The following is a 16963-nucleotide window of genomic DNA, read 5'->3' as shown; positions in this document are numbered from 1 at the left end:
TTCTCTGTTTATCCTTGAAGACCTTAACTGAGACAGGCTATGAGAAGTATAACGAGGTAACGCACTTCGCATGCTGCGACTGCTGAGCATTAAGGGGTGAAGCCAAGCAGCACTCGGCTGCTTGCCAGCACTGGAGATGACAGCCCTTCATCCTGGGGCTGGCAAGCAGGCCTCCCTGTGCGTCACTTTGGACGGGACCCTTGCTTGTCTTTGACAAGGGTTAATGGGTGACCTCTGACCTCAGTGTTTATTTAGTCAGTGAGCAGCACTGTGTCACACACTGCAGGTCTTGGGAACACAAAGATGACTAAACATGTCTTTGCCCTTCAGTGGCTCACAATCTGGTGAACTCAGTTTTGCCAAGAGGGTTCAAAATCCACTGGCCAGACAGATTTGTCTGCGCCTCTGAGATGTGTCCTGGCCCTCGCCTGTGCTGGCCCTCGCCTTGCCAGAGCTGAGGCAGCAGAGGCGGCTCCTGAGTGGCATTGAGCCCTGGCCCTGCCAGAGGCTGTTGCCCCTGCTCACAGACTACTATGGCGTGAGTGTGAGAACTGAACTGCTGGTTAATCGTGTGATTAATCGCCTGTCATTTGCCATGTTGTGAGTTCCCTGTAGTGTGCATGGGTTGATTCAGCTGAATTCTTAGTAGCTTATTTCAGTTTTCATTTCTGCAGAATGATTTTTTTTTAACCTCCAGAATGCCTAACTTTTGTGTAAGAAAAGTCATTTCAGCAAAGCCGCTGGAAGCGGGTCCCTGTGGGTGGCCACTAAAGGTTCGTTTCCAGTGCCTGAGCTGGGGAGTGGTTTTAGGTGTGTCCTCTACTGTGTATGCAGAGTTCCTCCAGATGACAGTGCCCGGTCTGCCCAGGCACAGGCTCTCTTTCCAGTTTCCCTGCACCGACAGGTGGGGCACTTTTAACACCTGGCGACAAATGGCAGCATCTGAGCCAAGAGGGCTCTCAGGAGCTTGCCCTAAAGCAGTAGTCGGCAAACTCATTAGTCAACAGAGCCAAATATCAACAGTACAACGATTGAAATTTCTTTTGAGAGCCAAATTTTTTAAACTTAAACTCTATAGGTAGGTACATTGTTATTAACTTAATTAGGATACTCCTAAGGCTTAGGAAGAGCCACACTCAAGGGGCCAAAGAGCTGCATGTGGCTCTCGAGCCGCAGTTTGCCGACCACGGCGCCTAAAGGATATGGCAACAGCTAGACAAGAAGGTGGGGAGGAATGAGCAATGTGGAAGAGGCTCTTTCCGCGGATAACACAGAGGAAAAGTGAAGTGGCACAGGGCATGCTGCCTTTGAATCTTCCCTGTTAGGCAGAGTCACACCAGGGGAGAGGGCTCTACTGCGTGGTGTGTGCTGTCGGCTCATTTGAGAAGTGCTCTGAGTCAGTCCTATCAAGTGTGACCCTCTGGGAGCAGCACTCTGAAGGGGGCAGTTCATTACAGTGCAGCACACCCCTCCGTAAGCACACGCGAGAGGAGGTGCCTGCTGGTCCTGGTTCTGGGAGTGACCATGAAGCTGGGTTTATTTCACAGACACACCGTCAGCTGTAAAACAGATGGGTTTTTTCCCCTTTGAGGGTTGCTAGAAAACTGCTGCAGGTCTGTAGTCTCCAATGCTGCCCTCCTCATGATGTACTTCTCACCTTCCTTGCTCCATTTTGTCAACATCCTTTTTTGTTTTTTATCCTTTGAGAGTACTGTTCTCAAATACAGCAGGAATAGCAAATACACTGAAGTTTCAATTCTAGCTGAGAGCAGTTTCCAGGAACCCTTCCAAATTTCTGATTGTGAGGGAAGGGAGCGGGAGACTGAGGGGGTGAGGCCGAGGTGAGAGTAAGAGGAGGTGAAGCTGAGTGTGGGGATGCTTCCTTTGAAATGTACATAATGTCTGCAAAGCTGTGCCTTAGCTTGTTAGTTTTTAAATGGATCATAACGACTTCAGGAGAAAATCTAAAGTCAATCAGTCTAGAGACTAAGTCTAACAGTGCACTTCTGCCTGCTCTGAGCTGTGTAAATGGAGGCAGTGTGTATGCCAGGAGAGCAAAGGAAGAGCGGAAGGTGAGAAGGCTTTCCTAGTGTAAGGGCGACATGGCAGGGCCAGGAAAGTGGCCGGTGTGGCCTTTGCTGAAGCATCATTGGAGAAAAAAGGCCCTAGAAACATCTGAACCAGTGAGCCCTGTGTCCAGGGTGTGGGTGATTGGGTGTATCCCTTGGGGAAACATTTTGTAGTAGGAACTTTATCCGTGTTGTACCCCTTAAAGTATACATTTAGCTGTTACCATTTTAGTGATATGATGGGCTTGCATATTACTGAAGTTTATAAAACACATCCTATCATCTGAATTATTGATATTTGCTGTGTAATCATTCAGGAAATAAAGAACTTCATTAAGGGGGTTTCTGAGAAGATCAAGAAAACCAGAGATAAATACGGCATCAACGATAACGGCACGACAGAGGTCAGCGGCCTTTCCCGGGTGGAAGGGTGGACACTCGGGCATTTTCAGGTACCAGCCCTAACTCTGCACTTGGTTTTGTTTTTCCAGCCCCGGGTGCTGTACCAGTTGGACCGGATCACCCCCACCCAAATAGAAAAGTTTCTGGAGACCTGTAGGGACAAGTACATGAGGTAGGGATGCTCACCGTCTTAGACTACTGGGTAGTCACAAGGGTCTCAGATCCTTCCTATTGGCCCACAGAAACAGATTCTGCACCAGCACCACTTAATGATAGCCTGTGTAGACGGATGCTCCAAGGTGTGGAATTGCAAAGAAATTTCCAAGTGTTTTCTCCCCACAGAGAAACTACCAATATGTATTTGGCAGGTGCCACCTCCTGTCTCTACCTTCAGTTCCATTTGTTAGCAGGCTCTTATCTTCTCCAGGCATTAGACACTGGGGCCCAGTCATTGCCCGTTGACGTTGTTGCCACACAGTTTCAATATCTGGCCCTTCTGGGCATCGTGTCTCCTGTACGCACGTATTACTGATCTATGCCAGGTTCTTCCTCTGCCATCAGCACAGCTAAGCTCGTTGCCAATTCCTTCCTGACCCTGAAGGCATTTTTTTCTGCTGAAAAGAAGTAAACAGAAGCTTCTCCCTGGCGGTTTTACTGGACTTTCCATCCACATCTTCCTTCTAGGGCACAGATGGAGCCCGGTTCTGCGGTAGGCGCACTCTGTGCCCAGAGCATCGGCGAGCCGGGCACCCAGATGACCCTGAAGACGTTCCACTTTGCAGGCGTGGCCTCCATGAACATCACCCTGGGTGTGCCCCGCATCAAAGAGATCATCAACGCTTCCAAGGCCATCAGGTGTCTGCCTCCGTTTCCCTTCTGTTCCCATACTGCCTGCCTCGTTTTTTCAGAAGCAGTGATCTCTTGTCATATGTGCTATCTAAATGGGCAGTATCTGAAATTCAGTGGCATGCCTGTGTTAATCATACTTTAGTTTTTAAAAAACCCGTTGGAAAAAAAATTAGTTGAAACTGGATACAGTCAAAATTGAAAAGTGGTTCTTTATGGCCATTGGTCACATGAAAGAGAGAAACCTAAAAAACTACTGGAAAAATGACAGCAATGTGTCAGTGTAGATTTCACACTTTTTTGTTTTTGTTAATCCTCACCCAAGGATCTTTTCCCCCCTTTTTTTAGAAAGTGGGAAGGGGGAAGGGTTAGGGAGAGAGAAACATTGATATGAGACACATCGATTGGTTGCCTCCTGTACATGCTCTGGCTAAGGCCAGCGGTTGAACTTGCAACCCAGGTACATGCTCTTGATCAGGAATCAAATCAGAGATCCTTTGGTGCACAAGTCAACTCGCTAACCATTGCGCAGCCCAGCCAGAGCTAGGTTTCACTTTTCGTTTTAAATATATTTTTACTGATTTTAGAGAGAGAAGAAGAGAAAGATAGAAACATCAATGATGAGAAAAAATCGTTGATTGGCTGCCTCCTGGCACACACTGCTGGGGATTGAGCCCACAACCTGGGCATGTGCCCTGATCAGGAATCGAACTGGCAGTCTCCTGGTGCATTGGTTGCCGCTCAACCACTGAGCCACACAGCCGGGCAGGTTTCAAATTTTTGATGTTATATCCCCAGCCTAACCAGACCTGACTGATGTGTCTACCATTTGGGCTGTGGTCATGTTCTGTGACTCCCACGTGATTTCATGATAGGATTTGTAGATGATCTGAGACTAGAAATATAGAAATATGTTACATTTGATGACAGAACGATGATTCCTCTGTGATCTGAATAAAAACAGCATTAAATGAAGGAAAGCTGCACTTGGCTATAGAATGGCAACTATAGACGTCCACGGTGGCAGGGGCTCTGAGCGCCTGCCTTCTCCGGGTGGGTCAGTCTCGTCCAGGAGTGTGTGTTCAGGGGACACTACCAGGACAGTGGGTGTTGGAGGAGCTGGAGGTGTCCTGGAGAACAGGTTATGGGGCAGGGGAAAGGGATGGTGGAAGCTATAATACACAAAGAGCCAATTTACTCAGGGAACAGAACTAAATTACTAGTAACTACTTATTAGGACCAAAGAGGAAGAGGTAGGTGCACTTGGTCAGAAAGAATTTCCTGAAAGGCATTTCATTCACTGGTAGAGTGGTTTGCCTCATGGGCTCCAAAAATAGTAAATGTAAATGAGAATGTCTGGCCCTAGCTGGTTTGGCTCAGTGGATAGAGTGTCGGCCTGCGGACTGAAGGGTCCCGGGTTTGATTCTGGTCAAGGTCACATGCCCAGGTTGTCGGCTCAGTCCCCAGTAGGGGGTGTGCAAGTGGCAGCCAGTCAATGATTTTCTCTCATCATTGATGTTTCTATTTGTCTCCCTCTCCCTTCCTCTCTGAAATCAATAAGAATATATTTTAAAAAAATAAATGAGAATGTCTGAGGAAGCAGCGTGACACAGCACATGCTCAATAAATTGCAGTTGCTTCTGTGTGCGGATTTAACAAAGCAGCCATCTTCAAGCAGACGTACTTCTCGTGCTGAAGTTGTTTTTGCTTTACGTTTCACAGCACTCCAATCATCACGGCTCAGCTAGACAAGGATGAGGATGCAGATTACGCTCGCCTCGTGAAAGGGAGAATTGAGAAAACTCTCTTGGGAGAGGTAAGGAGAAATCCCTCTTAATAATGAGAAAACTAGACCAGTAGTATTGCAAGGAAATATAAAAACCAGGTGCAGTGGGTATGCCAGTTGGTGTATCCACACTATTCTATGTCCTTAAAAGAAAAGAGAGAGCAGGCCCTGGCCAGGTACTCAGTTGGTTAGAGCATCATCCAGATACACCAAGGTTGCAGGTTCTATCCCTGGTCAGGACACGTGCAAGAAGCAACCAGTGAATGGATAAATAAGTGGAACAACAAAATCGAAGTTTCTCTCTCCTCTCCCTTTCCTATCCCTCTAAAATCAACTTTAGAAAAAAAAAAGAGTAAGCAGGCCCTGGCCAGGTAACTCAGTTGATTAGGGCAGCATCCGATAACGCCAAGGTGGCGAATTCAATCCCTAAACAGGACGCATACAAGAAACAGCCAGTGCCCCAGCTGGTGTGGATCAGTGGTAGAGTGTCAACCCAGGAACCAACTATTCCCAGTCGGGGCACATGCCTGGGTTGTGGGCTCAATCCCCAGAAGGGGGTGTGCAGGAGGCAGCCAATGGATGATGATTCTCTCTCATCCATGTTTCTATCTCCCTCTCCTTCCCTCTCTCTCTCAAAAAATCAATAAAAACATATAATTTTAAATAAAGAAACAAGCAGGGAATGCTCTTAGAAAAAGGGAAAGTGACTGATTAACGTACCGGTCTTTCTGACACTACAGATTTCAGAGTATATTGAAGAAGTGTTCCTTCCTGACGACTGCTTTATCCTCGTCAAGCTCTCCCTGGAACGGATTAGACTTCTGAGGCTGGAAGTGAGTCGTTAACTAAATCTGTAGAGGCAGTCGCCCTCTGTCAGTCCCAGGCTGGTGCTGGTGAGCGGGGCCAGGCACAGGACGCACTGCAGAGACTTGCCTTTGGTGCTTCTGTCTGAGTCTGTTGCACCTTCACAGTCTCTTTCTAAACCTGACCTGACACAGGAAATTAGTTGTGCAGGCCACCGTACCCATTCACAGTGACAAAGTATTGCAATAATTCGTCTCCTTGTTCGTCTTCCCCGTGTCTCGAAGGGCCACAGGGCTGTCCGTGTCTTGCACATCTGTGGCCCCAGCACCAGCATTGCACCTGGCTAGCTCAGTGAATGTTTTTGGGTGGGCGGGTTAACCTTGCTTACCATATTGGCATTTATGGTTGAAAGATTATCAGCCTTTCTCAGGGACAGACTGAGGCGGGGTGCAAACTGAGTAACTTCTTGGCACCTTCCTCCTTCTCGAGGTAGTTAAAATCTGTGCTAGTCTTCACACATTTTGTGTCCCTTCTCTCAAGTACCAGGTCCATGTGTTTGTTCATGGGAACGATGACCCAAATTGAGCAGCCAGTTCTCCAAGTCAGGGTTTCTCTAGACTGGCTCTGGCCACCTGCCTCTGTTCTTTTAGCACAAGAGCGGGGCTGCATCCGGGAGTTTAGATACGAGTAGTTGTGAGGTCGGTACAGGGGAAGTGGCACTGATGTTTTTAAATTGTCCTGGCCACCAACCTCGCACTCCCAGACTCCCCTGGAGCCCGGACATGCTGCCATGAATTGAGCATGCATTTCCAGTGGGGGTGTGGAGAGACTATAAAAAGAAACTATAAATAAAGCACAAATATACATACAGTACGTAAACAAATACAGTATATCCCTAGTATTAGAATCTCATGGTGGGGAGAGAGATTAGGGGGAAAAATGCCTGAAAAGACTTCTTAGAGGGGCAGTGATGACAAAAGGCTGAGAAATACTGGAATCAAAGGCTCCGAACCGTCAGTAATGCCCTGGTTGTGTGGACGCCTCTGGCTCCCGCAGGTGAACGCGGAGACGGTGCGGTACTCCATCTGCATGTCCAAGCTCCGAGTGAAGCCGGGCGACGTGGCTGTTCACGGCGAGGCCGTGGTGTGTGTCACCCCCCGCGAGAACAGCAAGAGCTCCATGTACTATGTGCTGCAGTTCCTGAAGGAGGACCTCCCCAAGGTGAGGCGACAGTCACCCTCAGTGCCCCCCAGCCAAGTGCCGGGAGGTTTGTAAAGGGACGCATTTACCTCCAGCATCAGTATCTAGGCCCCAGAGCACCCTAAGTCCTGTCACTCCTGAGACTGAGGGGGCACCCATTCCTCCTTCTGTGCCACACTCCTAAGGAATCAGTCGATGTTTTCTCCTCAGTACTGTCACGTCAGCTCTGTCTATTAGACTCCTCTGTTCTCTCCTAAAACGGACGATGAGAAAGGACACGGTTCCCTGAACTGCTGCCTTCTCCCTGGACCTCAGAACAGTGAGCAGGACTTTTAGGCATGGACACCACTGATACTCCCCACTGAGAACGGGGTGCTCCCGGGAACACACCAGGGCCCGACGTCCATATCCTCTCTGCGGCTGTGGTTTCTGAGGCTGCCCGGGTGGTGGGGGCCATGGGCACTGCAGGGCCTCAAACGTCTGTGTCTCTGAGTCCAGGTGGTGGTGCAGGGCATCCCAGAGGTGTCCAGAGCCGTCATCCACATCGACGAGCAGAGTGGGAAGGAGAAGTACAAGCTGCTGGTGGAGGGCGATAACCTGCGGGCGGTCATGGCCACTCACGGTGTGAAGGGCACCCGCACCACCTCCAATAACACCTATGAGGTACTGCTCACACCCGGGTCCCCGCACATGCGCCCTGTCTCCCTCAGCTGGTTCCTGGCGCTCCTGGGACAGCTGTTTGCTCTGGGTCTACCACTCAAGAGCTGATTCTGGAAAAGGCACCGGGCTTGTTGTGAACCTTCAGGGCAGAGGGGGGCATAGAGAGGGGGGATGTGGCACCCGGAAGTGGCTGCTTCCGCTCACCCTGGCTCTCCGTAGGTGGAGAAAACTCTGGGCATTGAAGCTGCCCGGACAACGATCATCAATGAGATCCAGTACACGATGGTCAACCACGGCATGAGCATCGACCGGAGGCATGTGATGCTGCTCTCCGACCTCATGACCTACAAGGTGCGTGGGGGCCCAGTCTCAGGAGAAAGAAGCCGGCCCGCTTATAAGACGCGGAGTACTTGCTGTGGTGGCCACTGCGAGAAAATAAGACGTCACCATCCCCCCAAAACCAAGGCCTGGCGGGCAGACTGGGTGTTCTGGTAAAACTCCAGCTCAGACATTGCAACCTCCTGGTATGAGGGGGAGAATGGTTTTGTTCTTAGTAGAAATCGTATCCTAAAGCAAAGCCAGCTATTGCCAAAGGCCTGATGTCCTGGCAAACTGAGGTGTTTATTCCCTGTTAAACCCATTTATCACACTTCTGTAGCCATTTCCAGGAAAAGACTAAGTTAACATGATCGTGCGGGACTGAGATTGGATGGTTGTTATGTTTTTTTCTTTTCCCAAGAAATGCCTCCCCTCTAGCAGTGCTAGAGGACAGCAGGTTTTTATGACCCTTCCCATTCAGACCTGTGCTGCACTCGGACGGTCCAGGCACTCGGTGGGAGGAACGGCTTCTCCCGCCTGGAGTATAGGCTGTGCTTTAAAGTCCCCCCTTTCAGTCTACTCTGGAGGCATATATTATGTTACTGCAGTTGCAGTAAACAGCTGGCCTGCCGTTTTTATGCTGCCTTTTTTAATTTAACGTTATATTTCCCTTGTTACATAGTTGTTAAGTATACTTTTTAATGGTGGCAGAATATTCCTTTGGGTGAAAACACCTAAGTGTACTTAACTCTATCCCTGCTTTGTGGGGTTTTTTTTGTTGTTTTGGTTTTTTTGCTTTGTTGTTTTTAAATTGAGTTTTAAGTCTTCGAGACATAATGAACATCTTCAGGAAGTGCTCTCTTTTCTCTAGATTCTTACTTCTTTGTTTCACGGCCCCTGCTTGTGAGTGTAAGGATCCGTGTTGCCAGTGGCTGGTCGCCTTACTGAGGCAGGTGGGACAGTAGCTGTTAGGATCCTGTGCACACCTTAGGTTGTGACTTGAACAACTCCTGTATTGGGCTGATTTTTGCTTCTATTGAGGAGGTGCCGTGGGTGCAGTTTGGTTTGAGCTTTCATTGGTGGCGTGGGTGCCAGTCTGACAGGTGTCTCCCTTGCCAGGGTGAAGTCCTGGGCATCACTAGGTTTGGCCTGGCCAAGATGAAGGAGAGTGTGCTGATGCTGGCCTCCTTCGAGAAGACGGCTGACCACCTCTTCGACGCCGCCTACTTCGGGCAGAAGGACTCCGTGTGTGGTAGGTTTGCCAAGAGCATCACCAGAGGCCTCGGGTGTTTGCAGCTTAGACCCTGGCTGGGGCTTTCTGGGAGTGAACACACTGAACAGGCAGAGCTTCTGTTTTTTAAGAGTAAAGTCACAGGTCATGGAGCTGGAACCAGTCGATCTTTTATCTCCCAAGCTTGACTGGAGCACCCCACGACCCCCCACATCTGTTAGGAGGCTGCTCTGTCAGGACAGTCAGTTTTTGGTCCAAGAAGAAAAGACTGAGCCTGCGCGTGCAGGAACCTTTCCAGCCCCTGAAATCGCCGTGCCGCTCCTGCACCCTCTGTGATGCCAGGGCTGGCGGGAGGGGGCAGTGCCCGGGCTCCCTGTTGTCCTGACTCCCCGGCAGAGGCACCCAGCCTGCCTTTTACGTTTGTGGAGCCCCTGTGTTGGGCACCTTAAATGCCCGCATCTCAGCACCTCTGTGAGGTGTAGGAATCAAACCTGTTTGCAAGTAAGAAGACCAAAGAAGGGGGAACTGTCACAAAGTCCCTGCTGCCCACATGGCTCTTGCTGGTCCTTTACAAAGTGCCCACTTTAGCCTTTCTCATGCCATCATCCCGCAGGCCCGAGGTGGGAACTTGTGAGGGGCTGGGGCACGGGAGGCTCAGGAGCCTCCCCAAGCCACAGGGATTCCAGGCCTGGCCGCCTCCCCGCCTCCAGAGCTCTGCTTCCTAGTGGCCGTTCCCAACACCTCCTGCTCTTGGGTGGATTTGTCACACAGGTGATGGGCAGGTAGAGCCCCAGTCGGTGTACGCCTAAGATGAACTCTTCCTCCTTTGAGAGGGCATCAGTTGCAGATAAAGGGAAAGAGGAATTGCATAATTCTTTAAGATAGTAAAGGGTGAAAGGAAAGGAAGGGGAGCAGAGATTGGGGCAGAGAAGGCCAAATCCAAGATAAAGGTAAGAGCAAGTGTACTTGACAAGGTGCTAAGACTCAGCACCCCAGCCTTGCCCCCAGGATGTAGGCCCTGGGCCTGTGCTGCAGCCCTGCTGCCTTCTATGGCCCCGCCCACTGCCCCTCTCTCCACTGCTGATCCCTTAGGGGCTTAGCACAGCCACCCACCCCCACTGTGAAATCTCCCCTCCTCCTGGTCCTTTACACGTTATAATGTTGTCCTCAGCGTATGTTGGTTTTAGTTTGGTTGTTTGTCTCTCTGGTTTCCTGATAGCACCAAGCCCAGAATGTAGTAAGCACACACTTGCTTGTTTTAGAGCCAGAAGCCAGCTGCAAAGCCCAACACTAGATATTGTGAAGCTGAAATGGAGCTCAGAGTAAGAATCTGCACCACCTCCCTACTCTGTAGCTCTCCAGGGAGCCCCACCTTCTGAGTGTTTCACCCTAGAGCTGTGCTCTCCCAAGGCTGGGGCCGCCTTCGAGCCTGGCCCAGGCCTGGGCGCTGAGCACAGTGAACAACTTGCTGTTGCTGTTTCCAAGGATCATCACCTGACCATGTTGTCCTGTTTGCTTTTCTTCTGGGCCTAAGTTAACCAAACACTGGATGGCAAACTCGGGATTCCCTGTGCATCCTTCACCAGCCTTGCTGTCTACGTTAGCGCTAGGGGAGAGAGCTACTGAGCCGTCAGTCTCCAGCTGGGAGCCGGTCTGTGCGTGGCACTGCCCAGCTAGGAGCACAGTGCCAGCCTGCACTTCGCAGTATACCCTGTCATAGATGAGGAGTAAAGTGACCAGCCCAGGTTCAACCAATTGATATGTCATGGAGCTGGGACTTGAATCCCAGTTTCTGGCTCCTACGTCAGCAGTGTTTCTGTCCTGACAACCCACTGTGTGTCAGAAGCTCTCTAATCTCCTTCTGGTTCGTTTCAGGGGTGTCCGAATGCATCATCATGGGTATCCCCATGAACATTGGAACCGGGCTCTTCAAGCTGCTCCACAAGGCCAACAGGGACCCGAGCCCTCCCAAGAGGCCCCTGATCTTCGACACAAAGGAATTCCACATCCCCCTTGTCACATAGTCCTGGGAAGAGGGGACCATTCCTGCCCTCGGCTCCTGTCCTGTCTAGAAAGGGGCTCGAGACCAGCAGCTGCCTCGGCTTTGTGCTCCTTGGAATAGAGGCCCTGATGTCCCCACCATGCCAGCAGCCAGGGCAGGCCCCCTGCACCCCGGGAGCAGCTCACCCAGTGACCCTGACCACCCCACAGTGCTTGGCCAGGACAGCTGAGGTTTCTCCACACCTGCCGCCCACTCTACCTCCCTGACACGAGGAGCCCCAGCCAGGAGGCCTCACTCATCCCCACCTCACCTGTCTGTCCAGCGGCTCCCAGGAACGAGGGGCCTGAGCCCCAGGGCCAGGGCACCGTCCCAGGTTTTCCGCCCCTCGGTCCTGCCAGACTTCGGTGTGATGTATTTGTGTAAATATTGTTACTATTATTTATTTGTTCCATTTGAAAAAGTTGGATTTTTTGTTATTTGGTTTTACTTTTGAAACCCAGCAGCTTAGAAACCAAGGAAGCCAGCATTGAAGCGTCACTGGAAAAACTGGTTGAGCCAATGAGACTGTCTGGGGTTGGAAAGTGAGCTGAGCCTGTCGTGAGGCCCCAGCTGCTCTGAAACACTTTCTCATGCTCTGGCTTCCCCGTTGCTTCGTCTGCCTCCAGCTCCTTCAGTTTGTGGCACTGCCCTGTCACTCTACCTGTGACAGAGGTGGGGGCCCATTCTTCGTGGCCCATGGGAGCCTTGCCGGCGCTCGGGGCCTGCTGGGGTGGGATTGTCGGTGTTCTTGGAGCTGCCGGCACTCCATGGGTGGCCTCTCCACCCTCCTGAAGTAATCACCTGTGTGCGCAGGGGACAGGTGCAGAACTGGTGGCCTGAGACGTGCCCCAGGGCAGTGGCAGCAGGTGCCAGCTGTAAGGGGTGAAAGGGTCACCCAGTCAGGAAGGGGAAGGCCCACATGGGGTGGGGTCAGCTGGAGCTGGGGACTTGCCCCCATTGGCAACAGCAGACTCCTCGAAGAGTAAATACTGTGACAACAGGCTGCACATGCCAGGCCATCTTCCACTGGTGACTGCACCCTCGCAGGTGGGTTTCATGGCCTCTGGAGTATAGGATGGCGGGAGGGAACACCAGCAGCACCCACTCTCCTGTGTGTGGCACACGCTTGAAATGGGGGAGGAGAGATGGCGGCAGTAGTGTGTTTCTGTAACAAAGACGCATTGCCAGGAGCCCCGGCCACCTGGGAGCGCTCTGGGGGCTGACGCGTCCATGGGACGGGATTGCAATGGCTGCAGATGGGTTGGGTGTAGATCAGCGTGTGTCTCAGAACAGAAGGGTTCTGCGAGGGAGCTCACCACCCACTGAGAAGTGAGGGGTCCTGCAAGCACTGGTTCTCGGGTACTGCCGCCTGCTGGGACCACGGGCACAGGCGGTGTTGGCTGGGAGCTGTGTGCTCCCCGCTGTGTGAGCCATGGGGGTGTGGGGGTGAAATTGTCCCTAATGGAATCCTCTCCCTGCCCTGGGCACTGGGCTTTATAGTGAGCACGGAGCTTGAAGACCAGACAGCAATATGTTCTCCAGAGTGAGCTCCATAGGTTAGGGTTTAGTCTGGGCCTGTTTGGAAGAAATAAGAAAAACATGTATATTCTGTCTCAGCCATTCACAGATACATATTCCTGCCTAGTCATCTGTCTAGCAGTTTGCCCTCTTTTATCTTTTACAAAGGATTAAAATAGCTATTGACTCCGTTACAACCCCTGCTGTGTTCAGCACTTTGAGCAGGAGGAACATCCCAGAGTTTCAGTGTGTGTCAGTTAAATTATGGTGTGTTTCCATTTCAGGGTTTATCTGTGTGCATTCACATTGATTCATGTCTGATTGAACCTGACACTGTATAATGATTTTTCATAAATTTTTGCTCTCTCTTGGCAGAATTCTATTTTTCTACCAAAGCTCAAAAGAGGAAAAATTGATAAACGTAAAACTGTAGCGATTCATCCTGTAGGTCAGCGAATTTCAGCTGGTGTGCTGCAAGAATTTTTAAAGCTGGCAATGCCTGGCCATTTAGTCAGGAGCACTGACCTCTTTGCAGTGGTTCTCAACCTTCTGGCCCTTTAAATACAGTTCCTCATGTTGTGACCCAACCATAAAATTATTTTCGTTGCTACTTCATAACTGTAATGTTGATACTGTTATGTATCGTAATGTAAATATCTGATATGCAGGATGGTCTTAGGCGACCCCTGTGAAAGGGTCGTTCAACCCCCAAAGGGGTCGCGACCCACAGGTTGAGAACCGCTGCCTTAGAGCGACAAATTAAAGAATGACAACAGTAGCCATTCGGTGTGAATCAATCAAAACCATACCATTTTTTTCTGTCTGATCAGCAAAAGAAATACATATTTTGGTGTGCCACAGCATTTTAGTAGTTAATGTGTGCCACGGTGAGAAGGTTGGACGTCGCTGCTGTGGGTTGTGAAGCAGATGATTGGGATATAGGCGGGCTCCGACTCAAAATAACCAGTGTCCCTGCCGCAAGCCCACTGTCAGGTGGGGGGTCAGCGGTAAGCGCCAGCCCCACCCTGTGACGGAGCTGATTCGAAGCCAGGGAGGCAGCAGTGCCCCTAAGTACTGGAAGTGCCACCTGGCCAGGACCAGGTGCCAGCTCAACTGCTCATTCAACAAATGAGGGCCTCCTGTGTCTAAGGCAGTGTTCTAAGAACTAGAAATACAGCAGTAAAACGGTCCGTTAGATACAGACGCATCTTAAAATAGTTCAGCAAAGAGGGTAGAGAAAAGAGGTTCTTTATCAAACTTGGCAAGAAGTGCCTCTAGCATAATCTAGGGCAGGGGTCCTCAAACTACGGCCCGCGGGCCACATGCAAATACAAATATTGTATTTGTTCCCGTTTTGTTTTTTTACTTCAAAATAAGATATGTGCAGTGTGCATAGGAATTTGTTCATAGTTTTTTTTTTAAACTATAGTCCTGCCCTCCAACGGTCTGAGGGACAGTTAACTGGCCCCTTGTTTAAAAAGTTTGAGGACCCCTGATCTAGAGCCTGGTTCCTGTGGGCGGGCTCAGCACTCCAGGCCTCACAAGTGTCCGTCTGAGCCAGAGCACCCCCTGCCCCAGGTTCCAACCTTCCCTTCAGAACCCTTTAAGCCCCCAGTTTGGTCTCTTTTCCTTGGGCATGGATGCCAGGGGGTGTGTCTTGAGCAGAGGACACAGCCTGCAGACCCTGGGAAAGTGTGCTACCATCCTCTCCCCAGCCCCAGCATACTTGCAGTGTTAATGAATGGATGTTTAAGACCATGCGTATTGGTTAAGCTTCTGCTCCGTACCCAGCAGTGTGCTGGGCCCTTAGGGACAGTCCCTGCATACATGGGACTTGCCCATCTGTCTGCAGTCATCATGTTAAAAGCCTGGGTTCTATGATCAGACTATTGGAACTCAAATACCAACTTCCCTTTTCTCTCTGGTGACCTTGAACCTCTCTTGGCTTAACTCATAAGATAGGAATGCTTTCGAAGGGTATCTAACTCAGGGTCATTGTGCAGTTTCAATGTGATTGTGCATATAAGGTCTTAGTGCAGCACCTGGCACAGAGCATATACTCATTAAGAATGCTTGCATTTTTATTATGTGATTATCACTATTTTTACTAAAAAACACAGTCTAAAAATCACAACTAAAACCCAGTTCTAATCCTTTTAAATTCCTCCAGATGGAGCTGTGCTTTGTGGCCTTGGGGATCAGGCCTCCCGACTTACCCCTGCCCACTTCTGCTCAGGAGTAGGTTTCAGTGTTTCGCACCACACAGGAGAGCCAGGGAAGGGCTCACACCGCAGTCATGTAGCCAAGGGCCTGAGCACTTAAGTTTGAGCCCTAGAGCAAAAGTGATCTCAAATGAAGGTTTATGGGTAGTAAGACCAAAATAACAGGTTGTTTATTTTTTATTGAGAGAGATGAATATGGATATTTATATAAGATTATTATATAACAGGGTGTCCCATGAGGGGGGACTTAACTTTTCTTTGTCTCTTAAAGGAAAAGCTGCTATTTAAAAGTTGTCAGCGAAGACTGTGTAAAGACATTGGTAATAATGGTTGCCTCGGGATAGAAACAGATGACTAGGGTACAGGTGGAGGTGACTATTTTCACTCCATGCTCTATTGTACCTTCTGAGGGTATTTCCAGTTCTTTTTAAATCAATATCTGATGCTAAAGAAATTCTGTCACCTTGGAACTGACTTGGTCCTGAGTGTTCTGTTCTGAAAGGAGCTGAGTGGTAGCAGGTAGACACCAGATATTCAGGGAGAAGGGTATTGCTATCAGGATCAGGTCACAAAAAAACCCTAACAGTCTTAAATGCCTAAGACTTTCTTTCTGATGCAAAGCCAATAGGGGGCATTCCGGGGCTGACAGCATTTTTCCAAAGCCGTGGGGAACCCAGGTCCCTCTCAGTCTCACCTCCCACATCCCAGGGCAGGGGTCCTCAAACTACGGCCCGCGGGCCACATGCAAATACAAATATTGTATTTGTTCCCGTTTTGTTTTTTTACTTCAAAATAAGATATGTGCAGTGTGCATAGGAATTTGTTCATAGTTTATTTTAAACTATAGTCAGGCCCTCCAACGGTCTGAGGGACAGTGAGCTGGCCCCCTGTTTAAAAAGTTTGAGGACCCCTGTCCCAGGGTATGACCCGGCCTCATTCCTCATGGCCCAAGGTAGCTGGTGGAGCCCCAGGCATTCCAGCCAAAAGGAGGAGGGAAAGAAAGCCATAACTTTTGAAACCTTTCCCAAAAGTTACTTGACATCCCTGTTAACGTCCCCTCAGCCAGCACTAGCGAAGCCCAGCTCCAAGGGAGGCTGAGAAATGTTTGGGTTCTGGGTGACTGTGTGTTTATCTAAAAGTAGGGGCTTCTGTTAGCAAAGAAAAAGGAACAGGAAGTGGGAAACAATTGTCTCCGCCTTTGGTGTATTGGGATTTTAATTTATTTTTTGACAAAGGTCAGCATGTCCCCCTAAGCCCCTGGGAACTAGAACGTGCTGGGGAGGGTAGGACCAAGGCGCCTTCAGAAGAGAGACTGAGACCCTGACCCTTCCCGCTCCCTTTGTTTCTGTTTCTTGCAACTCTTATGCCTGAGTTGTTTTTAATAAACTGACTATTAAATTAGGTCACATTCACTGAGCAGACTGTTCAAAATATATCTGGGCTGATGGAAAATACAACTGTCAAGCTATTCAATAAATTACACTATTTATTGCTCACCTACTGTGGCCTGGCCCAATACCAGGTGCTGGGTATAGAGTGACGAACAGTTCCTTTGCCTCTTTAGAATTAATCCAGTCACCGCACTGTCCAACAGAAATACAATACAAGCCACTGATGGAATTTTAAATGTTCTCGTGTCTTCATTTAAAAAGAACTGATGAACTTAATTTTAACATTTTCTTTAACTCATCATATCCAAAATATCAGTAGAAAGATTATGAATGAGCTATTTTACACTCTACATACTAAGTTTTCAAAATCCAGTGTATGTTGCACACTTAACTGCACATCTCAAGTTTCAAGCGCTCAGCTGCCACATGTGGCCAGTGGCATTGTGTTCAGGTTGGAAAGCAGGTTAGTGCAAGA

At 49.6% G+C, this 16963-nt stretch overlaps 1 protein-coding gene across 2 annotated transcripts in view; it reads left to right on the top strand.

Moving 5' to 3' along the window:
- Window positions 1-16495, top strand: part of POLR3A (RNA polymerase III subunit A) — a 50892-nt gene extending 34397 nt beyond the window's left edge. Inside the window, exons 22-32 of one of the 2 annotated variants that reach the window (XM_070433053.1) lie at window positions 21-56; window positions 2387-2473; window positions 2561-2643; window positions 3156-3326; window positions 5040-5133; window positions 5844-5936; window positions 6964-7128; window positions 7606-7770; window positions 7987-8118; window positions 9205-9337; window positions 11192-16495. In XM_070433053.1, the coding sequence (XP_070289154.1) occupies window positions 21-56; window positions 2387-2473; window positions 2561-2643; window positions 3156-3326; window positions 5040-5133; window positions 5844-5936; window positions 6964-7128; window positions 7606-7770; window positions 7987-8118; window positions 9205-9337; window positions 11192-11340 (1308 nt within the window). In that variant the 3' untranslated portion in view covers window positions 11341-16495. The remainder of the gene's footprint in view (window positions 1-20; window positions 57-2386; window positions 2474-2560; window positions 2644-3155; window positions 3327-5039; window positions 5134-5843; window positions 5937-6963; window positions 7129-7605; window positions 7771-7986; window positions 8119-9204; window positions 9338-11191) is intronic. The other variant, XM_070433054.1, reaches the window with a different exon arrangement.
- Window positions 16496-16963: the final 468 nt, after the last annotated feature.

The sequence above is a fragment of the Myotis yumanensis genome, unplaced genomic scaffold, assembly GCF_028538775.1.
Source record: "Myotis yumanensis isolate MYYU_CA2020_CCGP unplaced genomic scaffold, mMyoYum1.0.hap1 SCAF_13, whole genome shotgun sequence".
NCBI lineage: Eukaryota > Metazoa > Chordata > Mammalia > Chiroptera > Vespertilionidae > Myotis > Myotis yumanensis.
Note: the sequence above shows the minus strand (reverse complement) of the source record. Positions and strands in the feature narration are given on the sequence as shown.